The sequence below is a fragment of the Muscardinus avellanarius genome (assembly GCF_963383645.1).
Source record: "Muscardinus avellanarius genome assembly, chromosome: 11".
NCBI lineage: Eukaryota > Metazoa > Chordata > Mammalia > Rodentia > Gliridae > Muscardinus > Muscardinus avellanarius.
In genome coordinates, this window is record NC_137797.1 from 7524780 (window position 1) to 7550139 (window position 25360).

The following is a 25360-nucleotide window of genomic DNA, read 5'->3' on the forward strand; positions in this document are numbered from 1 at the left end:
AGGGAGGCGGCGGCAGAGGCCGCTTCGCTCCTCAGTGAAGGGCCGGCTCCTGTTTCCCAGCGCCTCACCCGGAGCCTGTGGTCGGCAATGCTCTGGCTGAGCTGACCCGACAAGGGCTCGGCTGTCCACGCGGGCTGAACGTCACTGAATGCCCTTTGCGGCCGCCCAAGCGTGGCGCCGGCGGCTCTGCCCTCCACCCTCACATGGGGCAGACGTGTGGGCCTGGATCTGACCAGGAGGGAGCGCGACATCTATGAACACTTTCTGGGCGACAAGGCCAGGACACAGGGACTTCAAGAGGCGCACAAGCCCGTGACTCTTTGCTGCAGACAAAGTTACCACGGTGAAGGGGGCTGGGAGACTTAGGACTGCTTTTGCTTTCATTCTTTACCCTGAGCGATAAAGTTACTTAGGAAAAGAGCAGGCACCTCCACTTGTTTGACAGCCCCCTTGTATCTGCAGAGCCATTCAGAGGGGAAAGTGTAGCAGCAAGCAGCAAGCCGCGCACTCAAGGTCTGGGTGCACCCCCATAGGCTGCCGCAGCTCCAAGGCCAGCGAGTCAGCTCCAATCACTATCAAGTGCCAGGGACAGAGAGCCTGCACCTCCTCTTGATGCCTGGAGCCCTGTCCCTGCCACCACGCGAGCACTCGATGACCGCCTGCTGCCTATTGTCCCCAACTGCTCCATATATGTCTGTCTGCCTTCCCAATGGAGCCAGAAGGCCCGCAGGCCAGGGAACACAAGCCCCAAACATTCTTTGTATCTCCCGAAAGCTTTCAGAACAAGGGCTAAGAATACAGTTGATGCAGCTGGGTATGGTGGCCCAGGCCTAGAATCCCAGTATTTGGGAGGCCAAGACAGGATCGCAGGTTCGAGGACAGCCTCAGCAGGTACTAAGACTCTCGGCAACCTAGCAAGACCCTATTTCAAAGTAAAAATAGTGCTGGGAGGGTATGGCATGGTGGTGTATGCTTGTAATCCCAGTACTTTGGGAGGCCGAGACAGGAGGATCGCAGGTTTGTGGGCAGCCTCAGCTACTTAGTGAGGCCCTCTGAGAAACTTAGACCCTGTTTCAAAATACAAAATAAAAAATAGGGCTGGAGGTATAGCTGAGGTAGAACGCCCCTAGGTTCAACTTGCAGCACCTCCCCAATACAGCTGGTGTTTAATCCCAACTTACTGTGGCATTGTGATGTATAGACCACAGGCTGCGACTGTCCCAGAGAACAGAGCTGCAGACGCAGTTTAGCAAGACAGGCTCTAAGCAGGCTTGGAATCTCAGGCAAATTACTTGACCTCTCTGAGGAAGCCTCAGTTGGAAAAAAGGATTAATTAAGACTGAGATGGTCTTGTGTCTGGTGCGTGGACACCCGCGGCAGGGACGGCTCGCGGGGCCTTCAGCCCAAGCAGCAGTGGGGGAAGGCGCGCTCGCTCACCTGGGTTCCTCTGGGCACAGTACAGACTCTCCTTGGCTGCTGACTTCACTGACCAGCTCCGCTCCAGGAAAAACTTCTGGCCCAGGGGGTGGCAGAGCCAGCGCAGGGAGTCGGGGACCGCGCTGTGCTCAGGGCCACACAGACTCTGGGCACGGCTGAGGAAGTAGTTCTGTGGAAGGACAAGGACTAGGAGTGTGACATCAAGGTAGCAGGATGCTGGCCACAGCCGCTGGGGAGAGGGATGCTCGGAGCTGGGGAGGGGGACCGGAGGGCAGGGCTGGCACAAGGGCCTGGCTGGAAGCCCCCCATGGAATGAGGGTGAACGGTTGCGTTCTGGGAGCCGGCAGGGAGGAGGGAGCAGTCCAAGGCAGCGCAGTGGGCCCTGCTGCACCCGGCCGCTGGGCTGTCTACCCTCTGGACCAGCCCTCACCTGTGGCGTTCAAGCCACAGGGCAGGGTGGCAGACAGGAGAGGTCCCCTGCCTACCATCACCCTCAGCTCTGTGAGCGCCAAGCCAGGCAGCTCCCTCGACCCTGGGACTCTTTCCATGTCTTTTAAATTATATACCTTTTAGAGTACTTCAAGGCAAAATTGTATTCTGCTTTGAGTAATTTTTTCTTCCCTTTGAGCGTAGAGTTGAGAACCGTGCTGGGCAAAGAGCCAGCTATCAGTGTCACACCCGATGACACCTGAGCAAAGGGGACAGCTGGGGGGTTCGCTCAGGACCACGCAGGCCGGTGTGGCCCTGCAAGGCTGCAGCCCCTGCCACCTGCCCGGGAGGAAAGACCACGAGGAGACCCTGCAAGCCTCTTTGCTGGCAACGCAAAGCGCCAGGGCCCCATTCTCCTCCACCTGCCAGGATTAATGCCATTCCAGGGCCTCAGTGCCTCTGTGTGCGTGCGTGCGTGCGTGTGTGTGTGTGTATGTCAGTGTTATTGGGGATTGAATCCAGGGTGCTCTACCACTTAGCTACACCCCAGCAGTCATTTGTGATTTTGACACGAGGTCTTGCTAAGTTGTTTCCACCTTGCAATCCTCCTGCCTCAGCGCCCAGAGCAGCTAAAATTACAGGTGTGTGCCACCACGCCTGTGAGGACATCTTTAAACGCCAGCGTTTCCTACTTGCTTAACTACTTGCCACAGGCCACTTGTAGCAGAGCTGAGCAGAGAAGCAGGGAGGTTGAGCACAGGCAGAGCTGGGGGCCGAGTGGGCCGCTGGGCCTCGGCCGTGCTCCCGACTCCAGCTTAGCGGCTGCTCTCAGTGATGCCGTCCTGCCATGGCCTGGCTCCGAATGATGGTTCTGACCTTGCCTGGGCTCTAAGCAGGCGTAAGCGAATGTAACAGCTTCAGCAGACTCGAATGCCAGGCTCAGAAACAGCATGGCCACAGGCAACCACTCGAGGACTCAGACGGAAAAGACGCCTCTCTCCGGCCCGAGAGCGCATCCTCGCCGCCTCGGGGCGAGGGGCACATTCCCCTCCAACGCCTCCAGCAGTCTTTCTTTGCTCTGCTGAGCAGTGTTGAGGAAAGGACACTGGAGGCGAATGTAGAGGGACCCGACCACTGTGATCCTCACTAAGCACTCCAGCCACTGTGCCGGTCACTGCGGGAGAGCTGCAGCCGAGTACAGCAGCTGGAAAGGAGCAGAAGCAAGGGTGCGCCTGCCAGCGCACACCACGAGCCCCGGGCACGGGAGGCGGGTTCAAGGCTAGCATATGACAACTTAGTGAGACCCTGTCTAAAAACCTAAACAAAATAAAATAGGGCTGGGGGTGTAGCTCAGAGGTAGAACCGCCTTGGGTTCAACCTCCAGGGCATGTGTCCACCTTCCACCTTCAAACACCAAAAAGAAACAAAACCTAGTCAGGCTGTATGGTGAGAAGAAGCCACAGAGGCCATCTGCAAAATCATTAAGCTAAAATATGCTTTTAAGCTGAATTTTAGAAAAGAAAAACTTTAGCAATAACAAATCTCAGTGTGGGGGGGCTTGAGTTTAGTGGTTTGAAGTAATAAGAAATATAAATCTGGGATAGGCAGCCACATTCTGATAAGAGAAATCGAGATAATAACTTTGTTGTTCTTTTAATTTTCTTAGCATTACAGCATTATGATAATTTCCCTAAAATATATATATTGTGGTGATGCAGATTGAACCCAGGGGCATTCTACCTCTTAGCTACCCCCCAGCCTCATTTTTTTATTCTTTATTTTGAAACAGGGCCTCATGAAGTAGTTGAGGCTGACGGTGAACCTGTGATCCTCCTGTCTCAGCTTCTCAAGTTCTGGGATTATAAGCATGCGTGGCATGGTGGCACTTGGTACTTGGGAGGCTGAGACAGGTGGATCAATTTTGCGGCCAGCCTCAGCTACTTAGTGAGGTTCTCAGCAACTTAGTGAGACCCTATTTCCAAATAAAATATAAAATAGGTCTAGGAGTGTAGCTCAGAGGTAGAAAGTCCCTGGGTTCCACCCCCAGCAACACACACACACAAACACACACACACAGAGACAGGGAAGGAGGGCTAGGGATGTAGCTTGGATATAGCTTGGATATAGAATGACCTTGGGTTCAACCCCCATCAAGACAGACAGACAGATACACACACACATACACCATCTTTTTTTCTTTCAGTTTTATATATGATTTTTTTTCAGACAGGTGTGGTGGTGCACACCTGTAATCCCCGCACTTGGAAGGCTGAGACAGGAGATCGTGCAGGTTCAAAGCCAGCCTCAGCTGGCTTAAGAGACTCTGTTTCCAAATAAAAATATAAAATAGGTCTGGGAGTGTATCCCGGAGGTAGAAGGCCCCTGGGTTCCATCCCTAGTACCACCCAAAAAAAAAAAAAAAATCTATCTATCTATATATGATTTTTTTTCTTTTTCTGTTTTGCGGTACTAGGGATGGAACCCAGGGGCCTTCTACCTCTGAGCTACACCCCCAGCTTTATTTTTATTCTTTATTTTGAAACAGGGTCTCACTGAGTTGCAAAGGGCCTCAATAAGTAGTAGCTGAGGCTGTCTTTCTTCGAACCACAATCCTGTCTTAGCCCCCCGAATGCTGGGATTACAAGCGTGTGCCACCACGCCCGGCAACATATGATTTTTTCAAATGACTATTATGCCATTATACCTAGCAGATATTCAAACAATTGGCAACAACAACAGAGCTGACAAACACAGCTGTCAGGCATTTCTTTTGGTCTGGTGAGGAGCATCGTAGAATAATGAGAGCACAAAGCCCAACGGCGTGCATGCACTCTAAAGCCGGCGATCCACTCCATCCCTCCTCGGTGTTGAGGAAGTTAACAACCAGCTTGATGTCCCTATTCCTTTGTTATGGGTGCATGCAAGTAGTAGAAGTAGGGGGAACTGATGGGGATTGAGCTTATATTGATTGTTAATAAGAGCTGTAAAAATCAAACAAAAAAACCCTATGTTTACCTTTGGCCCGAGAGGTGTCAGGAAGTTACCAGAATGAGGGGGGAATGTACCAGTATTGGAAAATGGCTTCAAAATGCTTTTGAAAATAGCTTTGGTATTAATGTGATGGTATTGGAAAATGGTTTCAAAATGTATTTGAAAATAATTTTGGTATGAGAAAGCCGGAAGCTTGAGTGCAGGCAGGAATTCAGACAGGGAAGAGATCTTGCAGAATTCCAGGCACCAAGGGTGATTAGCAGGAAAGTAGAGGAAGCCCAAGGTCTTTTACATTTCTTTCTTTTTTTTATTTTTATTTAATTTTTTAATTTTTATTTTTTATAAGTGGAATGTATTGAGAGTGGTGTACATTGACATTGTGCTTCATGCCCTTCCCCCTCCCTTTACCCTCCCCCCCCAATAGAGTGTCCAGGTTAACCATGTTGTATTTATGATGTAGCTCCTCCATTGAACAACCTCAGCCTATCCTTCTGTTCAAGCTTTGCTGAGATTTCCCCTCCATCATCTGGAGTCCCTCTGGTATTACCACTGCTCCCTAGCTTGGGCATATTAGAGAAAACATATGTCCCTTCTCTTGTGCTTGACTAATCTCAGTTAACATAATGCTCTCCAGTTCCTTCCATCTTCTTGCAAATGCTATTATTTTATTTTTCTTTATAGCTGAATAGAATTCCATTGTGTGTATTTCCCATAATTTTGCAATCCATTCATCTGTTGATGGAGATCTAGGTTGTTCCATATTTTCTTCTTCTTTTTTTTTTTTTGGTACTGGGATTCCTGGAAGCCCTTCTACCTCCGGGCTACACTCCCAGACCTATTTTTTTATATTTTCTATTTGGAAACAGGGTCTCTTAAGCCAGCGAGGCTGGCTCCGAACGAGCACGATCCTCCTGTCTCCGCTTCCCAAGAGCCGGGATTACAAGCCTGCGCCACCAAGCCCGGCGTTTGGTTCCATATTTTCTAAAACAAGCAAACTTCCCCAAGGATGTGGGAGGATGCCATAAACCTTCAAGAGATCCCAGACTCCAATAGTCAATTAACACATTTTGGGGTGTAACAAAAGGCTTGGGGTTTATACCGGAGACAGGGCAGGACAGGAAGGAATCCCCACATCAAAAGACCTGCTCTGGAGAAGAGGCAGATCTAGTCGGGTCAGAAGATTAACTGGCAGAGCAAGATGAAGGACCATGTACCTATAAAACTTCTGTATCCAAAAGACTTCGGTGACTTCTTTTCAGGTCACCCCACTACGTCACCCTCTAAGTTCTGTCCTATCTTTCCATCTTTGTAATAATAAAATCACTTAAGTTAAAAAAAAATGAGTACAACACTTGGGGCCTGAGCCTGCAAGGTCGGGGAACTTCTGCTCCACGCTATCTCCAGGGGCCCGCCCTCTGCCTCACCAAACTCAAAGCTTCTTCCTTTTTAAGAAAATACTGCGTAGGTCTCTTCATTTACTCCTCCCACAGGAAGTGAAGAGAAGGGCCAGTAACTTTAGAGATAAGTCGGTTCTCCTTCCCCATCTTACTACTGTGGAAATTAGACGATACTATACACATTTCCAATATTGCTATCTGTTGACCTGGCACCACGTGGAGACTTAGTCTGAGACAGTTCTCTGAGGGTGAAGACTGTGTATACAGATGCTCCCCGCAGCAGCATCTGTGACAGCAAACACTGGAAACGGCCCAACTGAAATTGATCTGGTTGGAAGTGGGGTGGCGGGGGGGGGGGGTTTGCAATATATTTTTTTACTTATGGATATCTACCTGATTCAATGCCTATTAAAAAAAAAACCAAACTGTCCTTCCCCCTCTGTACCTTTCCTCATAAATTCAGTGTCGGAATGTGGCAGAGGCAGGTCTGTCTGTCCTAGGACACCAGTCCACTCCACTGCACACCTGCAGCCCTGGCGACTCCTCTTTCTGGACTCTTGATTGCTGCAGGTGTGCCCTCCATCTCAGAGGCAATGTTTTGCTCTTTACCCTGCCATATACATTTTACAATCATCAAGTCATCCCAAAACCTTACTGCTAAGATGAAGCTGCCATTTATTTATTTATTTATTTATTTATTTATTTATTTATTTATTTGGTGGTACTGGGGTTCCTGGAAGCCCTTCTACCTCTGGGCTACACTCCCAGACCTATTTTTACATTTTTTTAAAATTTATTTGGAAACAGGGTCTCCTAAGCCAGCGTGTGCGGCTGGCTTCGAACCTGCGCGATCCTCCTGTCTCTGCCTCCCAAGCGCGGCGATTACAAGCGTGCGCCACCACGCCCGGCTTGAAGCTGCCCTTTAGAGAGGACTCACAGAATCCATGTGAGGTGGCATGTCTGTGGCAGCTGAGGGTCAGGAAAGTGGCCTCGTTAGAAGCAGGTCAGTGAGTCTGCCTGCCGCTCAGCTGACTGGAGGCTGAGGAGGGAGGATCAGAGCCGTGTTGTGCCACGGTCTTTTCCCCATGTGACGGGCGCCTTTCTCTGCTGGGGTACTTGGTGCTGCAGAGGGATGTCTGGACTTCAGTAAAATGCTCATCAAAAAACACTATTATTATAAGTTGTTGTTGTTGTTATTATTATTATTATTATTATTATTATTATTATTATTATCATCGGTACTGGGGAATGAACCCAGGAGCAGTCTGCCTCTGAGCTACAGCCCCAGCCCTTTGTTATTTTGAAACAGGGTCTAGCTATGTTGCTGAGGCCTCCCAAGAAATGGTATTACGGGTGTGTGCCACCAAGCCTGGCTAGCTGGAACTCTTGCATGCAGTGGGGAAGTGAACACTGGCACCACTTTTGAAAGATGCATAACCTCTGACCTGGCAATTCCTTTCCTCAAAATAGTAACATATTCACCAAAAGATGTATACAGGGATGTTTACAACAGCATTATTGAAATAATGCAAAATAGCAGGAACTCAAGAGTTTATCTACAATGGCCTAATCTCCCCCCCCCCCCCCCAGTACAGGGGATGGAACTCAGGGGCATTCTACCTCTGAGCTACACTCCTAGCCCTCATTTTTAGTATTTATTTATTTATTTATTTATTTATTTATTTATTGCAGTACTGGGGATGGAACCCAGAGGCATTCGACCTCCAAGTTATACCTCCAGCCCTATTTTTTATTCTTTATTTTGAAACAGGGTCTCAGTGAGTTGCAAAGGGCCTTACTAAGTAGCTGAGGCTGTCCGTGAACTGCGATCCTCCCGACTCAGCCTCCTGATGCTGGGATTACAAGCGTGTGCCACCACACCCGGCTTTAGTCTTTATTTTGAAACAGGGTCTCACTAAGTTGTGGAGGACCTCACTAAGTAGCTGAGCCTGGCCACGAACCTGTGATCCTCTTGTCTCAGCCTCCCAAGTACTGGGATTACAAGTGTGCGCCGCCACGCCTGGTTTACAGTGGCCTAGTCTTACAATGTAATACTATAAAGCAATGAGAATGAACAACCTATGACTCCTCATGACATAAAGCATCTTTTATTACGTGTGTGGTAATGGGGACTGAATCCCAGGGCATTCTACCCGAGCTACATTCACAGCCCTATTTTTTTTTTTTTTTTTGCAGAACTGGGGATTGGACTCAGGAGCATTCTACCTCCAAGCTACATCCCAGTTCTAGTTTTTCTTTATTTTGAAACAGAGTCTCACTAAGTTGTGGCGGACCTCACTAAATGGCTGAGGCTGGCTAAGAACCTGTGATCCTCCTGTCTCAGCCTCCCTTACTCTCTTATTACTGAGATTATAAGCATTCACATGCCTTGCCCTCTTTTATTTTTTAATTTTGAAATGGGATCTTGCTAAATTGCTGAGGCTGGCGCAAGTATTGGGATCACAAGTACATACCACCAGGCCAAACCATAAATGAGTATTACATACGACTGAGCAAAAGTCAGACACAGAGCAGTAGCCAGCCCGACTCTCCTACTCAAGGTTTAACAGTGGCCTGGTATCTGAGGATCGGGATGGGGCTGCCATGGCTGGAGGCCTGGGAAGGGGGGTTAGTGACTGCAAGGGAGGCTCATGAGGTCTTGGTTCTGTTCTTGTCCTTTTTTGGTACTGGGGGTTGAACCCAGGGGCCTTCTACCTCTGAGCTACACCCCTTTTTTATTTTTTAAGTTGCTGAGGGTCTTACTAAATTGCTGAGGCTGGCCTTGAACTTACACTCCTAGTGCCTCCGCCTCCTAAATACTGAGATTAGAGGTGTGTGCCACCATGTCCGGCTCTTGATTCTGTTGGTGAGGGGGTTTGTTTCTTTGTGAAGTCACTGGGTTGTGCATTCATGAATTGTGTGCTTTTCTTTCTCTCTCCTTCCTTCCTTCCTTTCTTCTTTCCTTCCTTCCTTCCTTTCATTTTCCTTCCCCCTAGCACTGGGTATTGAGCCCAGGAAAGAAATAAATCCAGGGGCATTCTAGCTCTGAGCTCTACTCGCAGTCCTTTCTGGTTTCAAATATGGACCCCCTTGCTGGGATTAGAGGTGGGTGCTACCGTGCCTGGCATTTGTGTGCTTTTCTACAATTATATTGTACTCCTATCACAAACATAGGCAGATCAGAGTATGGTAACAGAATCCGCAATAATGGCTACCTTGCGTGGGGCAGAGTGGAAGAGCCTGAAGAAGGCTCCTGGGGGTGCTGGGAACATTCCTCTTCTTGATCTGGGTGCTTATATGGGTGAGTTTCCCTTATAAAAATTCCTCAAGCTCTAAGTTCAAATGTATACATTTTTCTCTATGTATGTTGAACTTGGATAAAACAAATGTCATCAAAACACCTTACAGGCAAAGAAGTGATGACACAGGCCCAGAGGACTAAGGCGAGCCTAGGAGGGGAGAGGCCCTGGGAACGGCTCCTGCTCTCAGCCTGGATTTGCCCTCCCAGAAAGCTCACCATGCTGTCTCCCAAGAACCAGCCAGGCGTGCGGCACTGAGCCGCACCGTCCCCAAGGCCTGGCCCGTCACTGTGGCATGTCCACTCTGGAAGTGCTCAGGAAAGTTTTCTGAATGAACTAATGGATGTCTTATCGCTGGTCACGGAAAGGGTGGAAACACGGAAAAGACACCGGGTTTCCCTGTGCCCTTTGTCACCGAAACTATCAGGACACACTCAGAAAGCCTGTCAGCATCACCACAGGGCGCAGGCCTGCTCATCCTCAGCTTATCACCTCCACTGATGAGGTACAGAAGCACACCGAGAGGTGACAGTCCCGTTCTCAACATACCTAACGTGTTCAGTCCACCCAAAGTGGGCGCTGAGTAAGACATGCCCGTCTCTGCTATGAGAGAAAGGCCGAGGTCAGCAGATGCCAGGAGCGAGCTGAGAACAAGGACCAGGAATCAGTCGGCTGTGAATGCCCAGGGTGGGCACCTGGCCAGGCACGCCGGGTACCGCTTGATAACGATGGCACTACGGGTGGCAGGCACAGGCTTCCATTTCTAGAGTCACAAGGCTGTGATCAATAAATGCCTTTGGGTGAATAAAACAACCAGGAGATATAACCAGAAGATTCCAAAGACAGAGAGTCAAATATTAACCCCACTGCAGTCACAGTACGTCTCTACGCTGATCTTCTCAGGGGGCTACAATGCTCTGTCTGTAAGGGCCAGGAGTCTGGGTCTGTTCTGTCCACAAGTGAACACACGCCCTAGCCAGCCCGCACAGGCTCTCAGCTCCTGACTGGGGCGAGGGGCGCGCGGCAGAGGGTGTGGAGGGAACAGAGGGTACTCACAGCGAGGAAGCCCAGCTTGCCTCCACACCGGGTCTTGAGCCCCATGGCGGCCGTCAGGTGGATCTCAACCAGTGTGCTTGGTGGGATTTTCTCCTCCGCACACTCAGCCAGGTTCACAGCACACAAGGCCATGTGCACATCTGAACAGGCAGATCCTGCAGGAAGCTTCCCTAGGACAGGCGGAAACAGACGTTAATGTTGACGGGCCTCCACACCGAGCATTCCCTGCTTTCTCTAGCATGATTGGAGCAACAGTGGAACCAGAGGAGGAAGTGGGCGAGCCCTGTGGCCAGAGGCCTGGATGGGATGCCGGGCTCAGGGACTTATTACTAGCTGTGCGCCCCTGTCTATCGCACGGGGTAGGAACATGGCACCTGGCTCTACATAAGGGAGTGTCATGGTTACCAGTCATGGCTCAGAGGACACAGTGGAACCCCTCCAAAACAGTGTCAAGGCACGGCCACACTCGCCGATGCAGGACTGAGTCGCCAAACATTTCAAAAGAGGTAATGAAAACTGATTTGAATTACTTTATTTCATTAAAAAACACAACATCCACAATATCTGAGCATGTCTCACGAGGGGGAATGGCATGCGGCTGGCAAGGCAGCCAGGCACGGGCTGGGTGGGAGGGGAAGACAGGCCCGCTGTGCGCACCCGAGGCTCTCACACGTCCCCTGCGTGGTCCTTAACCAGGGCTGGGAGCCCGCAAGGTCTCTCGCCCCGACACAAGGTCTCTTCGCCCTGGTCCCTGCCATGGCAAGGACCAGCCGTGCCTGCCACGGCGTCCCTGCCACGGCGACACAAGGTCTCGCCCACAAGGTCTCTTCGCCCTGGTCCCTGCCACAGCGAGGACCAGGCGAAGCCTCCTGACCCTGCTCAGGGGCGCTCCTCTTTTTTCTTTCCATCAGTGTAGCAAGCCCTCAGCTCCTGAAATTCATTCTACATTAGCTTGCGTGTCTCCATGAGGCATCAAGCTTTGTCCTTCAAAGGGCGGAGGGAGAGTGCAGCGTTGAACCCAGGCCACAGACATGTGCCCTCAGTGAAAGTGGAAGGACTGAGTGATGTGAAGCTCCCCAGCGAGAACCTTCTAGAACCTGACAGCTCCTGGTCAGAGCCGCGGTGTGGGGCCCAGCGAGAACCTTCTAGAACCTGACAGCTCCTGGTCAGAGCCGCGGTGTGGGGCCCAGCGAGAGCCTTCTAGAACCTGACAGCTCCTGGTCAGAGCCGCGGTGTGGGGCCCAGCGAGAACCTTCTAGAACCTGACAGCTCCTGGTCAGAGCCGCGGTGTGGGGCCCAGCGAGAGCCTTCTAGAACCTGACAGCTCCTGGTCAGAGCCGCGGTGTGGGGCCCAGCGAGAACCTTCTAGAACCTGACAGCTCCTGGTCAGAGCCGCGGTGTGGGGCTTGTCTGTTCCAAGGGCACACTGGGGGCAGAGAAGAAAAGAGCAGGTAAGATCTGCAGATGCGGATGTGCTTGTTCTGGGCCGCAGGTCCCACAGGCCCAGCTGCCTACAAAATCATCCCCTACCACGTCTCATAGGCCAGGGTGCAAAACAGCCCATCACTATTTCCTGGGAAAACTGCTCTCCCTCCTGCTTCCCTCCCCCCTTCGCTGACGCCCGCAGTAAGCCAGGGACGCGTCCCGGCCAGCTCCTCTCCTCGCCATCACAGTCAATGAGTCCCCGAGCTCCATCGCTGTCAGCGGCTTCACTTTCTCTCCATCTGTTCTTTCAGCACTTCTCATCCCCAAGCTGTATCGAGCGTCCTCAGACTCTAGCTTAGTCCTCCAACCCACTCTCGATCTGCCCTCAGAGGAACTGTCTCCAACCCAAGGACATCAGTCTCATCAGGTCACTTCCCCGTGCCTTTCACTGGGTCCTACGGGTGCGCGGCCCTGGAGAGCCCAGCCTGCCTGGCGTCCAGGCCCTCCCTGCCCCCGTCCCGTCGGCAGCCCCTTCTGTGCAGCTCCCGCGACGGCTACTGCAGTACTGCTCTCAAGAGCCGGCTGGAGGCGAGGCTCCTCTTTGGAACTCTCGGCCTAGAAGTCACATCTGCGGAGTTGCTGACCTCCATGCATCCTCCAGGAGGAACGACATTTTGCTTTCTTGGAATGCCTTTCTTGAATCCCCTTCCCAGTGGAAACGTATTCCTTCTGCTGAGTCGGACACACCACAGCAGCCTGTCATCTGGTTGCTGGCCTGTTCCCCTTTCATTCATTTCTGAATGAAATGAAGGAGATCGTGTTTCACTCTAAGATGTCATCAATTTTAAGTCTCTTCACCAATGTCAGTGTCACTGCCAAGTAATCCATGATGTGCTAGTGTTTATAGAGATGTCACTGTGAAACACGTGTACATCTTAGAAACCAAGAGCTACAACTGCGGATGTGGGAGGAAGGTTAGTGCAACAGAGCAAAGGAAGGGGGGGGCTCCGGTCAGGGTGGAGACCGGGCAAGCCCAGTGGCAGAGGAGACACGGGGCGCCTTGCAGCAAGCCTAGCGGCGGCAGGGCCGCTCACTCACCAGTGATGTGCAGCTGGTGCAGCCTGTGATAGGCCAGGGCGGCATCGCGGGCGCTGCTCTTGGCTTCGTCCTCGAAGCCGGCCGCGGTGGCAGGGGTGGCCCGCCAGCGCTGGAAGACTTTCTTGAGCAGCCAGCGTACCGGGCGCAGCTTCTGCAGGCTGTAGCGGATCACATTCCAGGAAAGGCTACAGGCCAGGTCCAGGCGGGAGGTGGGCAGTGCCCGGCCCAAAACCGACAGGCAGGTTTGCAGGTTGGCGGCAGCAGCTGCAAAATCTCCCTAAAAAAGCAGCAAGAGAGTGTAATGGTCACTGGCCCTGCTGCGGCCTTTCTGTTTTAATACATTTCTATTCTTTCTACCTGATTATCAGAGTAATATATCAAAGTAATTTCCTCATTAAGGAAAATCTAAAAGCTACAAAAAAGAAAAATGTATAATTTCATCCCTTAGAAAGAATCAATGTTGTGCCAGGCGTGGTGGCGCACACTTGCAATCTCAGCGTTTGGGAGGCTAAGACAGGAGGATTGTGCAGGTTCAAAGCCAGGCTCAGCTACACTTAATGAGACCCTTTGCAACTCAGTGATTCTCTGTTTCAAAGTAAAGAATAAAAAATAGGACTGGGGGTGTCTCTCAGAGGTAGAATGCCCCTGGGTTTCATCCCCAGTACTGCAAAAATAAATAAATAGAGACGGGCATGGTGGCTCACACTTGTAATCCCAGCACTTGGGAGGCTGAGACAGGAGGATTGTGCAGGTTCAAGGCCAGCCTCAGCTACTTAGTGAGGCCCTGTTTCCAAATAAAATATAAAATAGGTCTGGGAGTAGAGCCCAGAAGTAGAAAAGCCCCTGGGTTCCACCCCCAATAACACACACACACACACACACACACACACACACACACACACACACCACTACTGACATTTTGAAGTATTTTCCAGTTTTTTTAAAAATTGGATTGTACAATGTTCTACCTTTGAGCAACTGCTGGTCAGAGTTCCCCACAGTAGCTTTTATATATAAGATGGTAATTTAGATTCAGAGGACCTGTATTGCTTTTTTAGGTTCTCAAAGTGTGGTCTTCATAGGAGGATCACGTAGGTTTGAAGCCAGCCTCAGCTACTTAGTGAGGCTCTCAGCAAATAAATATAAAATGGGTCTGGGAGTATAGCCCGGAGGTAGAAAGCCTCTGGCTTCCACCCCTAGTACCACCAAAAAAAAAAAAAAAAGTGTGGTCTTCAAAGGTCATGAGGCTCAGGAAGCTTGTTAGAAATGCAAATATTTGGGTCCCAGCCCAAACCTACTGGACCACAACCTCTGGGGTCGGGGCCTCAAGGAGCTTCTGATGCCTGATTAAGTTTACAAACCACGGGTTAGGCAAACTCACAGCTGGATTACCTAAACCTAGGATCTGGATGAACTATTCTCTGCCAACCTGAAAGGGTCTCTGAGGTGTGTACAGGGCAGAACTGCCTGACGGCCCCTCTCCTCTCTGCAGGAGAAGCAACTATGCCGGCAGTTTGCACAGGAGGCAGGACGCCCCCTCCTGGAAGGCTGTTCCCCAGGCTGTCTCTGGCTTTCACCCCTTTTGTCCCCCTGGTCCAGTTCTCCCCAGCAATACACGGCTTCCCAAGCTTGGGTGCTGAGCCTCCTCGGCCCACAGCCTGCCTCCTGGCCACTGCTCGCTCTAGAGGCCTCTCAGTACTTCCCAGCAACATGACCCTGAAAGAGAACTCCGCGCTGCCTAGCCTCACCGTCCTGGAGTCAGCGCCCCGTCACCTCCTTAACATCTCACATGCCAGCTCTTCTCCGGCTCTGCCTTGCCTTTCGACGCTAAGTCCTGGACTTCATCTCTCACCTGGAATATTTCAAGAGCCTCCTAATTTGCCTCTATGCCTTTCATTTCTTCTTTCTCTAACCCACCCTTCCTAGAGCCACCAGCACAATTCCTATCCAACACAAACGTGCACCTGTCTGACGTATTCATCTTGGAAAAGGCCTCCCAAATCACATCGATATGCTGGACCCACAATCCCAGTCATGGCCGGCAGATCCAGGCTGGCAACCAGACTCCACGGATGGCGCTGCAGCCTGTGGAGTGCGGGAGTGAGCTCATGGTTCACTGCTGCCGGGGTGTGTTCTGATTCACACGCCTCCCGAGAGGTGCGTGGACTTTTCAATAGTGTTGGGGATTGAATCCGGGGGCACTGAGTTGCAAAGGGCTCACTAAGTAGCCGAGGCTGGCCACAAATCACGATCCTCCTGTCTCAGCCTCCCAAGAACTGGGATTACAAGTGTGCACCACCATACCTGGCTTGATTTTTTTTTTTAATTTATTTTGAGAGCCGGGCGTGGTGGCGCACGCTTGTAATCCCCGCACTCGGGAGGCTGAGACAGGCGAATCGCACAGGTTCAAAGCCAGCCTCAGCTACTGAGTGAGGCTCTCAGCAATCTAGTGAGACCCTGTTTCCAAATAAAATATAAAATAGATCTGAGAGTATAGCTCGGAGGTAGAAAGCCTCTGGGTTCCACCCCCAGTACCACCAAAAAATAAAAATAAAAAATAAATAAAAATAAAAAAATTTATTTTGAAACAGTGTCTTACTAAGTTATTGAGTCTCTCACAACTTGCTGCGGCTGTCCTTAAACCTGCAATCCTCATCTCAGCCTCCCAAGTACTGGGATTACATGTGTGCACCACCACACCTGGCTTCGAGGCACATGTTTAACTCTTCCTTAAGTGCTGTGAACTGTCACACAAACCTTCCCTTAATGTTCTTTGTTGATTTCAAATAAAAACCCAGCTGAATGTGATGACACGTGCTTGTAATTCCAGTACTTGGGAGGCTGAGCCAGGAGGATTGAAGGCTTGTGGTCAGCCTCTGCAGCTTAGAGAGGCCCTAGTTTCCCTAGCAATTTAGTGAAACTCTTTTTTAATGGAAAAAAAAAAAAAAAAGGTGGTAGCTGAGAGGTAGAATTTCCCTGGATTCAATTCTCAGTAACACACACACAAACTATCAGCAATTTTTCTGCTAAAAAACACCTTCCTTGGTTGTCCAGAGAACTGGAAATAAAGCCTGCAATCAGTTAGTGGTCAAAGCCCTTTCCAATTTGGGCCTAGGCACACTACCAGACTTCGCCTTCTTCTCTGTCATATCCTGAACTCCAGGCACGTCCATGGAACTGGCCAGTTCCCTAACGGCCTGTCCATACGCATAGCTGTTAGCTTAGAAGGTCCTTCTTCCACACTTGCCTGTCCCTCCAGCCCTGGAGAGACCAACTCACACCCCGGATGGCCTCAGTCAGAACGGATCTCTTCGCCCCAGAGTTCCTGCGCACTGCGTACCTCCTTGGTCATACCACAGTGCAGGCTGCCTGGTGTCCATGGCATGACATGCACAGACGCAGGGTCTGTTTCTCAGTCACTGCAGCCCCTGCTACCAGACTTCATGCATCCCGGGACTCAGCACCAACTGCTGAGCTCTGGCAAAGCTGGGGATAAGGAAGGTGGACCAGAGCTCACCCTGGCGAGGTCCAGGTCCGCCTGCTTCCGGTGCCTCCAGAAGGTGACCGAGGAGCGCGAATGGGGGCGGATCACGGGTTCCCCATGGACCAGCAGCTTCACAAAGACACTTAAGACGATCACACCATTTACCAGCCACAGGAGGAGCGTCGGCATCATCCAGTCGAACCAGCCCCCAGAACCTGAGGAGGAGATGTCAGCTAAGCCGCTGCAGAAGGGCCTTGTGGAGCAGCGGGGCAACTGGCAGACCCCAACAGCATGACAGCAAGGAGCCTTCTACCACATTTTCAGAAGAAACGACAGGCAATTCTAGAGCCTAAATAGAAATCCTATAGCTCTTGTCACCATGAAGCTGAGTGCCACAAGAATCCTGGTTAGCCAAAGAGGGCTAGGACATCGTCTTTACAACTCAGGTAAATATGACCACACCCTTCCCCAAACAGGCGCTACCCGCTACTGCCCTCTCCCGGGACCCCGTAGCTACGGCAGCGCAGGCTTCTGACTTGGTTTGCTCTTTCCGACTATACTTGGGTGTGCCTTGTTAATTCCTCGGTGTAACTCCTGCCAGTCTGTGAGAAGCAAGGAGGCGGGCCTGCTGCCCTGGGTCCTGGGAGATGAGCCACAGAGCCTGCACACAGGGTCCTTCTGCTGGTGCAGTCCGCTCCACCCCGGGGCATGAGGGGCCCCTCACCTACCTGATTCAAGTGACAGTACACTGCGGCCAGAGCCTGAGTATGCGTGCTGGTCAGAGTCGTGAGCCCCTCCCCATCGCAGCAGGGACGTGAGGGGGTTAAAGGAGAGGCCCAAGAAGGTGAGGACGCACAGCAGAATTCGAGAGCGGTCCACCATGCCCAGTGCGACGGGAGGAGAGTCTGGCTCATCTTTGACCTTCAAAACAGGGCCTCGGGTCAGAAGACTGTGTGTTTACAGTGGTTTCCTGCTATGTATTATACATCAGAAAACAGATCATGAGGTTTAAATTCAAGACCAGGAAGTCAGACAGGAATAAAGGTAGGAGGAAGGTAAGAAGTCCCTAATTCACAAACTGTTACTCAAATATTGGAGCATTCTTCCTCTTGCCAACTAAGAAAAGCACGTTTCAAAGAACAAAGGCAGAGATTTTCTTTTAAAATAGACCACTACCACAAAAGACAGCACATTATCTGATCTGTTTCTGTATAGTTCCAGAAGAGCCGAAATTAATCTCAGTGGCAGAAAGCTTACGGTGTGTGTGAACTCTGCAAAGGTGTACAAAAAAGCCCCGAGGGGAGAGAGGAGTGTTGCTCACATCGTGATTAGACTGAGTTACATGGCGTGCACATGTTCACTTCTGGCACTGTGTGTTTGAAATAGGCAAATTTTGTTGCAGTGAAATGATACCTTGATAAAGATGATTAAAACTACACCCCCTGCCCTATTTTTTACTCTTTATTTTGAAACAGGGTCTCACTGATGTGCGGAGGGCCTCACTAAGTAGCTGAGGCTGGCCGCGAACAAGTGATCCTCTAGTCTCAGCATCCTGAATGCTGGGATTACAAGCGTGTGCCACCACGCCCGGCTCTATTTTTATTTTATTTTAATTTAATTTATTTTATTTTTTTGGGGGGGTACTGGGGTGGAACCCAGAGGCTTTCTACCTCTAGGCTATACTCCCAGAGCTATTTTATATTTTATTTGGAAACAGGGTCTCACTAGATTGCTGAGAACCTCACTAAGTAGCTGAGGCTGGCTTTGAACCTGTGCGATCCTCCTGTCTCAGCCTCCCAAGTGCGGGGATTACAAGTGTGCGCCACCACACCCGGCGCCCAGCTCTATTTTTAATTCTTTATTTGAAATCGGGCTCACTAAGTTGTGGAGGGCCTCATTAAGTAGCTGAGGCTGGTCTTGAACCCGTAATCCTCCCATTTCCAAGTGTGTGCTACCACGCCCAGCTCTTTTCAGTATTTTAAAACTATTTGAAAATTTCTTTTGGTGACTCAGAAGCCTAGTTAATTCAATTTATATCATATTGCCTGTTGTTACCAAACAGAATCACATTTATAAAACATTTCAAAGATAGAGCTTCTTTAGTAAAAGTAAGTATATAATACAATAAATAGCTTAGTTGAAAATACATACTAGAATAAAAATCTGTGCCCTTAGAATTAAAAACTGCCAATGCCAAAATATAGTACAGGACCCAGTGGTCTCCACAACTTCCCTGGAAGATCATTACACTCAGAACCTCTTTTAAATAATTCCATTAAACTTCAATTGCCAAGGGCTTTTTTTTTTTTTTTTTGACAATTAAAAGCTCTTGGTTGGAATGCTATGTTAGATTGCAAATTGTAGTCATTTCCGGAAAGAGGACCCAGAGGTAGCCTCATCCTAAACCAGCTGATCAGCCCCGTGAAGTGGTCTTGCCAGGCCCATTACGGGCAGAGGGAGGCAATGAGGCGCCTCTAGCAACTCCCAGAGCCCCCGCGCAGCCCGCTGGCTGCTCTGCGTCCTAGTTCTAGATGCGGCAGGCGCTCTTCTCTGGTGGGGCCTTTCAAAGGGGCCAGTTAAACCTGATGGACTGTGTCCCTGCAGAGAAAGTTTTCTTGTTCTTTTGTCTCCAGGACCGAGCTAATGTCACAGAATTTGTTTAGGCCCTCTTAACACCTGGCCTGGTCCTCTCTCTGCGGCCCCCATTACTTCCTCAGAGACCCCGCGATCCCAAGGGTTAGAGGATCTCCAAAGCTTGTACCTTTGCATCATCCAACAGAGGACTCCCTGGCTCAGAGTCGATGGAGTACGGGGAGAAGCCAGCCTGGGACCCCGAGTCGGAGGCCGGAGGGGACATCAGCAGGACATTCTGATTAAAATCGTCAATCTTCAGGTCCACGTCGCTGTCCACCAGACTGCCTAGATCGATGCCCTTCAGGAGCTCTGCAAAGAAATGCCACCTGGAAAAGGACCTGCTTCTGCAGAGCCCCACACACCGGCCGGCCTTCCCTCGTGCCCGTCCAGGACTTTGTGAGCAAAGCGAGGGCTGCCACCCCTTTCTCAATACTTACTGTTCTTCTGATTTGCCAGCTTCAGTACCATGTTCTCCTGGCGCAGTTTATGGTTGACCTGCTGTAAGTATTTGATGTAATCGATGGCCTTCCTCAGGACGCCAGACTTGTGCATCTGGGAAGAAAGATGCGTGAGACAGTGGGTGAGAGCAGAGTGAGTGGAGAACAGAGCCCGAGCCCGCGGGGCAGGCTGTGGTGCCAGGTGCCGTTCAGAGCTGGATCCCACCTTCTCTGGACCTCACTTTCCTCCTCCTTAACATGGGGATAATAACAGTGTGTGAATCACAGGCTGGCAGTGAGGGCTAAAGGAGACAGTAAGTATAGAGCTTAGCCTCCAGCCTGGCACATCACTGACACACAATAAATATTAGCTACTACTCCTACTTCTTATAATAATCCTAGCACTGAAACCAATTCTTTCTTTTTGGTGGTACTGGGGTTCCTCTGGGCTACACTTCAAGACACCTATTTTTTTTAAATATATTTTTAATTTGGAAACAGGGTCTCTTAAGCCAGGGTGGCTGGCTTCGAACCTGCACGATCCTCCTACCTCCACCTCCCAAGCGCGAGGATTACAAGCGTGCGCCACCACGCCTGGCGTTCAAACAGATTCTTTTGTGGGGGGCACTAGAGACTGAACCCAGGGGCATTCTACCTCCAAGCTGTACCCCCAGCCCTATTTTATTTTTATTTTGAAACAGGGTCTTGCTAGGTTAATGAGAGTCTCACTATTTGATAACAAAACTTATTTTTTTTTTTTGTGGTTCTATGGATTGAACCCAGGGGCATTCTATCTCCAAGCTACACCCTCACACCCTCACCCTATTTTTAATTCTTTATTTTGAAACAGGGTCTCACTGAGTTGCAAAGGGCCTTATTAAGCAGCTGAGGCTGTCTGCAAACTGCCATCCTGCTGTCTCAGCCTCTCAAGTGTGTGCCACCATGCCCGGCAACAAAACCTTTTCAAAATAAGGGTGTAGAAAAATAGGTAACAAGTTTTAAAAAATAAATCTCCTACTTGTCATCAAAACACTAGAAATATGTGAAAAATCAGTTTCCCATTTTCTGTGATCACAGACCAAATCTCCACTTTTTCCTCTTCCCTAAGAGATAGCCACTTCTGAACACAGCTAAAGATGTGTCTGCAATACCCTCAGGTACAAGACTACTGTGAGTGGCAGATGTCTCTCTCTGCCTCAGACACTAGGGCCATGGTCCCAGCAAAGCAGCCGAAGGAGTCAGAGGCTGTAGCAGATCACTGCCGTAACAACCCAAGAGTCGGCTTGTATCAGTGAATATTTCATAATTTTGGCAAACACCAAGACGTTTTAAGATGAAAGTGCCTCTAACTCCTTCAGGTACTCACTGAGCTCCAGCCAGGGCCTCCCTAACTCCCGCAGCTACGGTGCTTGGAGGGAGGTGGTGAGGCACGAGACATGGTCTTACTCAGCACCCACCTTGGCATCTGTCCCCATAACCAGGTCCTTCAATTCAATGATTTTGTCGTTGATGGAGGAGCGATATCGCTTCTCAATGATATTGTGCGTTGTCCGCCTTTCTCCTTCCTTTGGGGGCTCAAGTTGCTTGACGCCCCCGGGCACCTGCTTAATGGGCACTTTCTCCTGCCCCATCATCACAGGCATTGTCGTCAGAATGGCCCCACTGCTGCCCACCAGCGTCTGGAACAGAGGCAGAACCACCCCTTGGTTAGTCTGAGCAAGGCCGCCTCAAGACACAGAGCTGCTTGCCCCAGCGGGCTCTGCGGCATCACAAAGCCTCCCCGTGGTTTGAGACCTCCAAGAAGGGACGTGGAGGGTAGGAGAGAAGGCGGCTCTTACTGGTACTTGGAGGGCAGCCGTCTGGATAGGGGTAGTGAGGGCGGTGAGGGCTGGGTTCTGGACTGCAGCCATGACAGGGCTACCATCTGTCTTCAGTGTGGTCAAAACAAGCGAATCTGTCTTAATGATCTGAGGCTGGACCAGGACCTAGATGGAGAAGGAAGAAAAGGAAGATAGCATTATTTTCATTTTGCATTCATTTCTTACTGAATAGACCCTCCAAGAAAGAAAAAGCACATTTCTAAGTATTTGAAAATAAGAAAATGCAAGGGAATCTCATAGAAACCATCGCAAAAGCTGGTTATTTTATACAGCCTGAACACTGGGCTGAAGGGGAGTGAGAAGAGCCCTAAAGAGCACCTTGGGTCTTAAGGCTCTGAGGTTTCAAAGGCAGTGCTGGCAGCTTGGCAGGAGCAGAGGGATGGATCACAGTGGGCAGCTAGGGAGAGAGGCCTGACTGGAAAGACGCAGAAAAGCCAGGAATACAACTGAGAAGCAAAAATGATACACCTGGCTTTTTGCTTGTATGTGTGCTACTGGATATGGAACCCAGGGAATTCTACCTCTGAGCTACACCCCCAGCCCAATTCTATTCTTTTATTTTGAAACAAGGTCTCACTAAGTTGCATACAGCAAGCTGCTGAGAGTGACTGCGAGCCTGTGATCCTCCTGTTTCAGCCTCCCACTTACTGGAATCACAAGTGTGTGCTACCACACCTGGCCTATTTTTGATAATAAGAAAATATAGTTATGCCAGGCATGGTGGTGCACATCTATAATTCCAGTACTTGGGAGATAAGAGACAGGAAGATAGCAGGTTTGAGGTCAGCCTTGGCAACGTGAGACTCTCAGTAACCTAGCAAGATCCTGTTTCAAAACAAAAAATAAAGCCGAGCGTGATGGCGCAGCATGCTTATAATCCCAGCATTCAGGAGCCTGAGACAGGAGGATTGGGGTTCGTGGACAACCTCAGCTATATACTGAGGCCTTCCGTAGCTTAGTGAGATCCTGTTTCAAAATAAAAAGTAAGCTAGGCATGGTGGCCCACACTTGTAATCCTAGTACTTGGGAGGCTGAGACAGGAGGATTGCAGTTTCAGGGCCAGCCTCAGCTACTTGTGAGGACCTTTGCAACTTAGTGAAACCTTGTTTCAAATAAAAGAATAAAAACAGGGCCTGGGGCATAGCTTGGAGGTAGACTGCCCCTCCCTGGGTTCAATTCCCAGTTCTGAAAAAAATAAAAAAAAAAAAAAGAAGGAAAAAGGGGCCGAGGCAGCAGGCTCACAGGTTCAAGGACAACCTCAGCAATGTAGGAGATGCTTAGTAACTTGTTTTCAAAAAGCAAACAAATAAGCCTGGTTGGGGTGTAGGTCAGAGGTAGAATGTCCCTGGGTTCAATTCTCAGTACCATAAAAAAAAGAAAAGAAAAGGATGCTGCTGGGTGCAATCCCCAATATAAAAAATAATAATAATAAAAAAGCCGGGCGTGGTGGCGCACGCTTGTAATCCCCGCGCTTGGGAGGCAGAGACAGGAGGATCGCGCAGGTTTGGAGCCAGCGTGCGCGCTGGTTTAGGAGACCCTGTTTCCAAACAGAAATGTAAAAATAGGTCTGGGAGTGTAGCCCAGAGGTAGAAGGGCTTCCAGGAACCCCAGTACCACCAAAATAAATAAATAAATAAATAAATAAATAAAAATAAAAAAGGGTTAGGCATGTAGCTCAGTGGTAGAGTATTCTGGGTTGAATACCCAATACCACAATAATTTAAAAAATAACTAGTGTGACGGTGCACACTTATGATCCCAGTACTTAGAAGGCTGAGATAGGAGGATTACAGGTTCAAAGCCATCCTCAGCAAATTAGTGAGACTCTCAGCAACCTAGTGAGACCCTGTTTCAAAATTAAAATAGGTGAGCCGGGCGTGGTGGCGCACGCTTGTAATCCCCGCGCTTGGGAGGCAGAGACAGGAGGATCGCGCAGGTTCGAAGCCAGCCGCGCGCGCTGGCTTAGGAGACCCCGTTTCTAAATAAAAATATAAAAAAATAGGTCTGGGAGTGTAGCCCAGAGGTAGAAGGGCTCCCAGGAACCCCAGTACCACAAAAAAAAAAAAAAAAATTAAAATAGGTGAGACAGGAGGACTGCAGTTTGCAGCCAGCCTCAGCTACTTAGTGAGGTTCTTTGCAACTCAGTGAGACCCTGTTTCAAAAGAAAGAATAAAATATAGGGCTGGGGGTGCAGCTTGGAGGTAGAATGGCCCTGAGTTCCATCCCCAGTACTGTAAAAAATAAATTAAAAATAAAATAAAATAGGGCTAGGGATGTAGCTTGAAGGTACAATGCCTCTGGGTTCAATTCCTAGTACCACAAACATGATAAGAAAAGGAAGAAAAGAAGAAAGAAAGGAAGAACAAAAGAAAGAGATTTCTTTCTCTTTTTATACCTGTGTGCCAATGATCACTATATCAAGCTTTCCAATGTGTTTGGAGTGCTATGCAGTTTCAGTCAGGACTCTCTATGCTGTTTACTGGTACATCCTGGGGACTAGGTGCCTGTACCGACTGTGTACACTCTACACAGGGTATGTATGTGGTGTGTGTGTGTGTGTGTGTGTGTGTGTGTGTGTGTGTGTGTGTTAGTTAAGATTGAACCCAGGGGCATTCTACCTCCGAGCTATACCCCCAGTCCTATTATAATTATTTTTATTTTGAAACAGTATTTGCTAGGTTGCCGAGGGTCTCACCACTTGCTGAAGCTGCCCCCCAACGGTGATCCTCCTGTCTCAGATTCCCAAGTACTGGCATTACAAGCGTGTGCCACCAAGGAGCAGTCTGTGGTGCCAACCAGCACTTCCTGGAGTCCTTTCCCAGCACTTACCGGGACCTGCTGCACCTGGGGTGCAGCGACCGTCTGCACCGTGGCTGGGGCAAGGGTCTGCAGAGTGCCGTTGGCGGCTTGCGTCAGCACCCGCTGGGCCTGTACTGTCTGCACCTGCTGCTGGATGGTGACCGGCTGTACCTGGGAGGACGTCACCAGGCTTTGGACTTGAGGCTGGAGGACTTGGAGGAAGAGAAAAAGTCACATGGGTGAGGAATGCACGCTGTCCCTGTAGCCGCAGCAATAAAGCGAGATGGAGTGTCTCATAACGCCTCAATCCCCACCTGCTGCTGGCGGAGATGTGCATGGCTATTTACAAGCTGGTTTAGAGAATAAGAACATCCCATAAGGGCTGCATCAATTTCGGAGGGAACGAGTACAGATCGTTTTATTGCTCTGGTGCTGGGGTAAGGGAAGCTAACCGGCAAGTGACTGCACCCAGCAACAGAGTTAATAGACGTTGCTAAGGACCAGCAGCTCCTCAGGGCTCCATTTCCTCTCATCCTTTCTGGGTGGAAAATGCGCTTTGGGACAGCGGTCCCTGCTCTTTGCTTTTATTCCCCCTTCCCAATTCTCGAAACCCACTGAAGAACTGCGGGGGCCTTCCAAATTCAGAGCGGTAGGCAGCCCGCTGGGCACTGGCTGCACACGGCAGGGAGGGGCGCACTCCAGCGCGCCTCCCTCAGCGCACACGGGCCGCCGCGAGCCGCTCCGCGGTCACGTGGTGCCGACTTCACACTAGTGTCCCCGCAGAGGACGTGCGGCTCTGCGCCGAGTGCACGGGTCTCACCAGGGCTGCCAGGTCTGGCTGCTGCCTGGCCAAGTCTCAGGCCTAATTTTATTTTATTTTATTTATTTATTTTTTGCAGGTCTGGGGAGGGAACCCAGGGGCATCCGACCTCTGAGCTACACCCCCTGCCCTATTTTTTTTTTATTTTGAAACCGGGTCTCACTGAGTTGCAGA

At 50.2% G+C, this 25360-nt stretch overlaps 1 protein-coding gene across 1 annotated transcript in view; it reads right to left on the bottom strand.

Annotated features, from left to right (window-relative positions):
* Positions 1-25360, bottom strand: part of SREBF2 (sterol regulatory element binding transcription factor 2) — a gene marked incomplete at its 3' end in the record, with an annotated part of 66309 nt that overhangs the window by 9631 nt on the left and 31318 nt on the right. The window contains exons 3-12 of the mRNA XM_080706520.1: positions 24397-24578; positions 21526-21672; positions 21145-21366; positions 19688-19802; positions 19378-19559; positions 17345-17537; positions 16650-16831; positions 13133-13409; positions 10610-10779; positions 1438-1606 (exon numbers count right to left, since the gene is read on the bottom strand). Of these exons, the coding sequence (XP_080562646.1) occupies positions 1438-1606; positions 10610-10779; positions 13133-13409; positions 16650-16831; positions 17345-17537; positions 19378-19559; positions 19688-19802; positions 21145-21366; positions 21526-21672; positions 24397-24578 (1839 nt within the window). The remainder of the gene's footprint in view (positions 1-1437; positions 1607-10609; positions 10780-13132; positions 13410-16649; positions 16832-17344; positions 17538-19377; positions 19560-19687; positions 19803-21144; positions 21367-21525; positions 21673-24396; positions 24579-25360) is intronic.